This window comes from Crocodylus porosus, unplaced genomic scaffold, assembly GCF_001723895.1.
Source record: "Crocodylus porosus isolate Cpor-Errol unplaced genomic scaffold, CroPor_comp1, whole genome shotgun sequence".
NCBI lineage: Eukaryota > Metazoa > Chordata > Crocodylia > Crocodylidae > Crocodylus > Crocodylus porosus.
In genome coordinates, this window is record NW_017728950.1 from 42,224,629 (window position 1) to 42,233,890 (window position 9,262).

The 9,262-nt window shown below is 45.3% G+C and overlaps 1 protein-coding gene across 1 annotated transcript in view; it reads right to left on the bottom strand.

Moving 5' to 3' along the window:
• The window catches only part of PRR16 (proline rich 16), a 287,865-nt gene extending 278,609 nt beyond the window's left edge, over window positions 1–9,256 (bottom strand). Inside the window, exon 1 of the mRNA XM_019555343.1 lies at window positions 9,059–9,256. Coding sequence (XP_019410888.1) covers window positions 9,059–9,229 — 171 coding nt within the window. The 5' untranslated portion in view covers window positions 9,230–9,256. The remainder of the gene's footprint in view (window positions 1–9,058) is intronic.
• Between the last annotated feature and the right edge of the window lie 6 nt (window positions 9,257–9,262).

Below are 9,262 nucleotides of genomic sequence, written 5' to 3' on the forward strand. Positions count from 1 at the left end.
AAAAAACCCACTAAAAGTATGTCAATGCTAGCCCCTAGCCAATTTTTATTTTAATATTACCTACACACCTTTTCATAATGCATAGCCATAGCCTTCTTTATGAAACTTCTGAAATCTTAAAAAGATATCCACAACACCATATACACAAAACCTTGTGCAATCTTAGAACCTAGAACGCAATCTTGCTCACATAGACAAAATTTCAACTGACAATAGGAACAGAATCACACTTTTGCTTTACTGTAGTTTTTTTCTGCCATTGTCAGCAGCACCCAGACAGCATGAAGTCTATACATTTTAGCACAGACATATGCATTCTTGTTCCGGTACTATTTTTATATGAAAACCAAATTTATACATGCTCTATTTAGCTTATGGCTGTACAATGCACAGTACTCTCAGATAGCTTAGTATTGCATAAAAGGAACGAACGTTGCTGACAACTGTTTAGAAAACAAAATAGCTAGCATAAATTCAGCAGTGCTCTTTCTTCTGTCAGGCCACTCAGTGTTAACAACTCATGCTCTGTGTATGTGCCAGGTCTTTCTTTTAACTTTATATTGTATGAAAGAAGTTACTTACTTTGGCAGCTTGATTCCAGTTAGATCAAAGCAATTTCACACAGTACCACATCAGCATTTAATGTATTCCTGATAACTCGAAAAATGTGTACCTGATGTTCAGGGCCACATATGAACTGCATAACAACTTCTTGATCCTACAAAACATACTAAGGTGAAATTCTTCCATGCGTTTGCATTTCTGTAACACTTAATGTATGAATGTTTCATATACTCCAAGCAATAAAAGGATGTTTCATATACTCCAAGCAAAATTATGATTTAACTAACTACAAAAGATACAAAGACTATAAAACAATGTGCACTTAAAATAAATATCCCTGTAAAGATTACTGCTGCTCTCATACTCAGAGAAGAACTAGAAACAGAAGCGTACTGCTATAGAGAACGGCAGATTTTGCAGCATGTAACCTAGTCACAAGACAGCTTGGTCCTAATGAAGGAATAGGGAGTATCTCTGGCTTACACAAGTGTAACACACATGAAGGCTTCAGGCTACAGTAGCAACGCAATCCATATCATTCTTTTAGCAACACATCTGGAAATATGGTTTATTTCTCTATTCATTTAGTGTGCACCTACTTAATGGTTAGAGGAGTAGTAAGAATTAAGAAGCACCTGTACCAAGTCCCTGTGTAGTATCAGTGTATAAAGCCTAATTAGCATGTGGAACCCATGGCCACAGGATGTTGTGAAGGCCAATAGTTTCACCATTTCAGAGAGAGAGAGAGAAAGAGAAAGAGGGGTATATGAAATATAAGTCCAGGGTTGGTTTAACCCTTTAGTGGGCCCCAGGCAGACAAATATATGGGCCCTTGGCCTGGTCAAGACCCCCCTCCCTACTCCAGCACTTAGGCCTGTGGGGAGCAGGGCTCAGACCACCATTAGGAAGCAGCCACAGTGGGTGGTGAAGCCAGTGGAGCACTGTTACTGTTTTCGTGTGAGAAAATGACTGGCACTGCCTTTAAAAACAAGCCCAAAACAAATTCAACACATTTCAAAGAGAGAGAAGTGGGGGTGGGAGGGCCATAGGGTATGGTCAGAGTATGTATGTGGGTGGGGGGTTGTAGGGGTAGGGTGTGGGTGTGGGTGTAAAGGAGAGTGGGGGGTGTGAAGACCCCCCCACACATACCTCCTCCTCATGTCACAAAGCCCCCTCTACCTGCAGAAGCATCCCTCAGGGTACATGCAGGTGCCAGCACTCCATGATGCGCAGCTCCAGCTAGCGCTGCACTGTGGTGGCAAAGAGTGCACCCCCGCCAGCCACCACTCACACGGGGCTCCACACAGCCTATGTACAGCTCTGTGCTACCTGGGGGAAGCCATGCAGGCTGGAGCCAGCTGCCTTCCCCACCCCCTGCTTCCCAGGACCTGCATGCACGGGGGTAAGGAAGGCAGCCAGCTCTGGGCTTTTCCCAGTAGTGCAGAGCTATGCTGGGCTCTGCACAGTGCATGTACGTCAGGAGGGCTGCACTCCACGTTCCCGTCATGCAGCACTGGCCAGAGCTGCACACCCAGGCCTGCTCAGGCCACAAGTGCCCTGAAGGCTGCCACTGGTGGTGGTGGGGCTGGTGAGCTACAGGGGGAGTGTGGAGGAGCCCACCTCCCCACCCTCACACCGACACCCTGCCCCCCTGAGCTCTGTACACCCACTGCACCCTGGACACAGTCTCCATACTCCCACCCAGCTGCAACTGCCTTCCCTACCTGGCACCCAAAGCAAGCCAGACGCAGGTGAAGGCATGCAAGTCCCTAAGTCAGCAGCCTGCCTGGAAGCTGTGTGCTAGCCAGGCCTGGCCCTTCCACGACCCCATCTTATTTCTACAACCAGGACGCACAGTTTGGGAACTGCAGTATTACAGAAAAGCCCCAAATAAGCAATCTCTAAATCAAAAAGCCCAAAAAACCACAACCCATGACTCTCTAAAAATCAAAGCAACTTTTTAAAAAAAAACAAGTCCACTTATTATAAGCAGACTTGGCAGCACTGGAGCAAAAGGGAAGGGAGGCTGATGGGGCCATTTGTACCATCGCCATGGAGGAAAGTTCAGGGCCCTAGGCAGTTGCCTAGTTTGCCTATGCATTAATCCAGCCCTGCATAGGTCCATCAGAGGCTATTAAACACAAAAGTTGGGGATGCAACCTAGTCATGGTGAGTGGAAGGGTATGACAGGAAATGAGCTACACAGGTGCCCTGAGCTCATATACTCTTCCTCTAAAGCAAGGGCCAGCAACACACTATGGCAATTCTCTTATCAGGGCTGTGCAAAAAGGGCTGTATTGGATTTGGATTCGGCCCAAATCGGAGATAGTGATTCAATCCTTTGATTCAGATCACTGTTCCTGATTTGATTTGGCTGAATCTGAATCTGAAGATTTGATGCTGATTTGGCAAATCAGCAATTCGGACATAGGCACAGATTTAAAAGTTTTTTTCTACATACCTTGAGGTAGCAGCATGGCTTATGATCACTGCGGTGCTGGGGCACATGGAGCATCCCACAGGAGCATGGGGGGCTCTCCAGCGTACTGGGCAGCAAACCCAGAAGTGGACCGGAAGTACTTCTGGGTCTGCCGGGGAGCACGCTGGGGGCACCCCCTGCCCCCCGGCTCAGCAGTTGGCCACAGGGGGACCCCAGGTACCCCCCCCCAGACCCAGGAGGTACCAGTTGCCAAGCCGGGAGGGGTGTGGGGAGCCCCCCCCTCCACGCTCCCCAATGGACCAGAAGTGGACTTGGTCCACTTCCACGTTTGCCCCCGAGCACACCGAGGAGCCTCCCCATGCTTCTGTGGGATGCTGCATGTGCCCCAGCACATGCCTCTGCCTCTGCTACCTAGAGGTACGTAGAAAAAACATTTAAAGCTGTGTCTATGTCCAAATCGCTGAATCTGTCCTAATCTTTCCAAATCAATTCAGAGAGATTAAAGGGTCCTCTGATTCAATTTGGATTCAGAGATTCAGCCACCGAATCGAGCCAAATTGAATCAGGGACCAAGGTTTCACACAACATAACAATTATTACTTCTGTATGCTGGAATGCCATTCAAACACTTCCAGAGTGGTTTTCTAACTCCAGATCACTAAAACATATACAGAATTAACTGTTCTCTCTTTAATCCTTTCTCTGGACATAGCCTACAACTACCTGCACAGTAAAACAACAAGTTGTTGCCTGCGATGTCTTCCTTGTAGGTAAAAGTACCAGTTGTGCACAAAAATTGTGAGCTCAGAAAACAGAAGATGGTGGCATTGAAGCTAACGTATCTGCCCAAAATGCTGAATATGGAATATTCCACATAAACATGCTTATTTCACCCAAAACAACTGAACACCAGCCTTATTAGGGGAGAAGTGCAACCACATCAGTAACAGATTGGGCCATTTATTTTACTATAGCTATTAACTTTGCTGTTGCCTGAAGCACACTGTCTCTTCTTCAATTCATGTCCAAGTTTCCTATCTGATAACTTTATAGAAACTGAACATTACACTTACTTGAAGAGGGAAAGACTTATTTATGCATTCTTTCCAAAAATAAATTTTTGGAGACTTTGAAGTACTTGTAGTGGAACTAGGAAAGACAAAATCTTTCTTGGTTTATTAATTTGAAGTTCAGTATTCTCAGGTGATTAGGACATCTCTGACCTTTCAATACAAGGCAGCATCAAATATTATATAATCATTCCTTTTGAAGACCGTCAACTGAACAGTGTTCAAAATTTATGGCCTATGCAGCAGCCTGTTCACATTGTTACCAAATAGTACTTACTCTGCTAGCACTTGGGTGCATTGTGCATGTCCATTTTGGATTGCAATGAACTTTGGCATTAGCTACAAAGCTGCTTCCTTTCAATAAAAGGCTGAAGCCTCTTCTTTTACCAATTAAATGCTATGCAAATATTTCAAATTATTTTCAGGAATTTGTTCTGAATTATAAGTTTCTCTCTATATAAAAGCATTTATCAAATGCTTCAGCAAAGCATTTCCCTGGTGCAATGAAGTGTGGGATTCCAGACTTGTGCGATAGTACCAGGAAACTTTGGAGACTGAATCTTTAGAGGTCAGTGACATTGCAAATATAAGATGAAACTTTACACACTAACTTACGCATACCCTGAAGTCATAGTTGCTATAATATCTATTCTATAATCACTACTGCCAAACAAAAACAGAAACAATGTATTACTTTTAAACTAGAGGGCATAATTGTAGTTACTCTTTGTAGGCTCCTGGCTTCTCATAACACACATCACCTAACTAGAAGTGTGCTTCCCTGATTTTTTTCCCCCCAAAAGTGGGTCTATAGAAGAGTCCATATCCAATGCTCCAGATGAAAATCTAAACCATGATATCTTGGTCCAGGTTTTGTCATCAAGTGACTTTTCAAATGACTTGGATTAAAGGACTATCCTTTTTTGGTAACTGCTATAAGCAACAGCAACCACAGAGTTCAGCTTAAGCAATACCTTTTTCCAACATAAAATATATACTGTAGCTAGCAAACACCCTTAGTCTTTCTGTTTAACAAGATAAGAGTTTAAGTTTCCAGTTAGTTAATTGCACCCTTGGGAGGACTAGGCGTATGTCAGCTAAAACTTAGTACTTGCTAGGATGTAATGTTACAAATTTCCCAGTCAATCCCTTACTGCCTGGAGTATTTTTGTGGTTACTCTAGTCTAAACATGCCTATAAATGAGGGAAAATAGGCATAAGTTTAAAGTTTGGAGCCCCAGGAACTCCTATAATAAGCATCTGTTCTCAGCCACATAGTAATTTTGCCATCTGTTTTTAAAAGAAATGTTAATAACTTCAAGGTTTGTTGCACTGGGTTTTACTAAAAGTAAATTAAGGAGGAATTTGCCTTTTTCTGAATACATTGATAATACAATATATTACCCAGAATACGATGTAAGGGTGAGTCATAGTAATGGGCTCCCTGATTTAATATGGAAGAAACTGCAGAGAGAGTAGAGGGCTAAGAGGTCATTTCAAAGAGTTTTGGCATTACTTTTAGACCAATGTTTAAAATAAAACACTCTCTCACAGAAGCAAGATGTTCCCTCTTGTCTTGATTAGACAGAAGACTATTGTTTTGTAAATATGGAACTATTTAGGTAGATGCTGTATTAGTCATTACAATCATTGTGTATGTTCCCAGCTTTGATTACTGAAGTAGTCCCCCTCACCTGCTTCCTTGACCTTCTAAGATACAGCTCTTACAGTGACCATTAAAAACCTCCTTGGACAAAGAACAGATGTGAATAGTTAAGTAGGTGGAGTACTGTCCTACTAAATATAACTTTAAGGTAAAAAACTAATAACTTCACACACTTCATACCCATTATTTTGATAGTTTACTTCTGAAACACTGATTCTTTCAACTCAAGAACACACTGAATACACATGCAACCAGCAGCTACAATTCAAAACTAAACAACTGTTTGAGAAAGAAACAAATGGCCTAATGTAACACCTGTCGATCTCTATAACAGTTCAAAAGAATTCTGACCTGCCATCACAATGTGATTGAAATGCTCTTTTAAAATATAACCATGGCTAGGGAAGACTATAATAAGGTATATGTTCTGAACATCACACTCCTGAAAAAGGATTTACCTGCTTGCAGTCAGAAGAGTTACTGTAACAGGATACAGAAGTTTGTCTATAGTATATACATGGTGAGGAAAGAAAGCCAAAACATTTCTAAAAGAATTCTGTGTTTGATTTACACTGCAAATAGAAAAAGGTTTTACTCAAGCAGAATTAGCCAGGCTTACAACAATTTGATGTACCTGTGTTTGATACTTACCATACTTCAAAACAGTAAAAGGTGTTTAATATGGGAGGTGTCATATGTTCAGCCTAACACTTATTAAATGCAGTTAAAACATAAGCAAACATTCAACCAGTTTAGTACATGTTGAGAGTCATCATGGTGTTTCAAAATTGCTCCCTTTCAGGCAAGTATTATCCAACATACTAATTTTAACCCATACTAACTTTAATAGGTTTCAGGTTTCAGCATCCCATGATTTGCAACTGTGGCAAGTGGACATTTGACGTACCAACTTTAATACATCATAACATGGCAATGAATTGCAACCGTTGCAAGGTAATGTGCAACCACACCTGAACTCACATTCACCTTTTAATTACCTACAAAACTGGCATTTCAAATATGATAATACCAGTGACAGAAATAAAAAAAAAACCAGGAAGTTTAAATCCTCTAAATGCATAGCAGTGCAACCTATATAGAGACAAAGTCAGACTTGATTTAGAGTATCTGTTATTCCCTGTTTCAAAAGAGAATACATGACATAGGTATGCTGAGAATTCTTGTGGGGATTTAGTATATACTATAAATGCTGGACAAATGGAAGTAGTCACATAGCCAACTTTCATAGACATTTCAACATAGCTACAGCACAGGATTTATTTAGGGTATGAAACCAATTCTTTAAGAAGATGTAACAGTTTGTAGCTATTTGTATATTGTGGTACACATGGCCCTTTAAAAAATAGGTATTCAGACAAAACTGCTATTCACAAGTCTTCTCATAAATTTAGGAGCTTTTAATTAAAAGGCATGAAAAGAAGTGCTTACATTTTCACACTTGCAGTTACTATTCAGGTTATACCCCCATATTACTAGAATTTACAGCTTTAACTCCACCTCTGCTTGGTAAAAAGGATTCCCGAAGTCATTTGCCCATCAGGTAAAAATAAACCTAGTTGTGTCTCATGGATGTAGCCAGCCAGAGTAGACAGGTTTGCTTAGATAAAAAACATGCCACTGTAAATGATAACAGTAACCACCAACCCAGGAGGAGAAATCTTGTTTGCTCGCTAGAGGAAAGCAGGAGCATGTGTATGTACAGATGGATTTACATTCATGGCACAGAAGCCCTTGCCTCCCTGGGTTCTGACCAACATATACTAGTGCCACACAAGCCAATTTTCTAAAAACAACGTTTAAAACTGTTCAGAGACTTCAAATAAGAACCAGACACTTTTTTTCCCCTGTTTTTCACCAAAAAATACAGAGCACACAGACAGTGACACAGTACAAAAATGAGAAGTTGTAGACACAGTGTCCACCAAGACATAAAATGATCTGGGGCTGTGTGCGCGTGGGGGCAGGGGGGGAAAGGAAGGGAGGAAGAGGATTGACAGTTTCCCGTGGTGGTTATGTGGCTGGCCCAAGTGTAATTGTAGTGAACAGTGCCTGTTTTCGCTCTCCGAAAAGGCTGCACTGCATTTAACATTTCATCTGATGCTGACAAGTTAGTGATGAACAGTTTAATGCTGTAAAGTGGGTTTGGGACTAGACTAATGAATAGACCCAAGCTGAAAGCCTAGCTTCTTTCTGAAAAGGAAAGCCTTGAATTTCAAGCTGCCACCCGTGGCAGAAGTCTATTGAATAAAACTTGCTGGTTAAAAGGGGGGGGAGGGGGGGGGGGGGGAGAATACTATCGGAGAGCAAAAGCACAGCCTGCTACACATGTCAGATCACAGAATCATAGAAAACTAGGTTTGGGAGGGGCCTTGGGAGATCATCTTGTCCAAAGGATCAGGGAACATCGGGCGCACAAATATGGGACTTGGGTTTCGCAGCGCGTTAAAGCCAGCCATCTGTCGAGCAGTCGCGAAAAGGAGAGCTGGGGGAGGGAGAGCTGAGAAGAGCGGGGCTTTGCCGGCGGTTCTCCGCACCCAGGTCCCGCGCCATCCCCGGCACACGAGGCGGCGGGAGCTGTCCCTGGCCGGTGCCGTGACAGTGCAATGGCTTCCACGCAGGGGCAGGCCAGCAAGACAGCGGACTCGCCTCGTGATCCCTGCGGGCTCGGCCAGCCCTCAGCTGCCCAAACCGCGACAGATGTGCGCGTGTTCCCCCCCGCGCACGCACGCACACACACGCACACACACTCCAGCCCTGCCTGCTTGTAGGTGCGGGCATCCTCGGTCCCCTCTCGGGCCAGGCGGAGAGGGGGCAGCTCCACTGGCAAAGTCAGACTGGGGGGGACACGCACAGGTCTTTCTTTGCCCCTCTGCAGAGCTCCCCCCACCAGTGCAGCGGTCTCCGGGGGAGCTGTAGGGGTTCATCAATAGTCCCCCCGCCCCACCCCCACACCGAGATCCCCGAAATCCCAGCCGCAGAGGGAGAAGCCCGGCGGGGCAGCAGCCCTGGGAGCCGGTGGGGTGTGTGGGGGGGGGGGGGTGGTCCTTGGCGAGGGGCTGCGTCTCCCCCCCGGCAGGAAAGGCGCGGAGAAGAGCCGAGCCGCAGCCTGCGGGGAGTCCGGCACATCCGAGCGAGGGGCGCGTGGGGCTTCTCCCTCCCGCCTGCCGCGCGGCGGAGACACTAGTTGATCCCCCAGTGCCCGGCCCGGCCCGGCGAGCACTTGTCGGGGCTACCCGCGCCCCGGGCAGGAGGGCCGTGGGGTGGTCCTGCCCTTGCCCCCCCACTCCCAGCTCTCACCTCCTTGAGCTCCTTGGCCACGTCTTTGAGGTCCCCCAGGACTAACTCCAGGTCCTCCACGATGATCTTGATCTGCTCCTTCACCTTGGCCTTGGCGGCGGCGGGCTGCCCCGCGCCGGGCGAGGAGGAGGAGGACGAGGAGGAGGTGGTCCCCTTGGACTTGGCGGACATGCTGCGGGGCCGAGGCCGGGGCGGCGGCGGGCG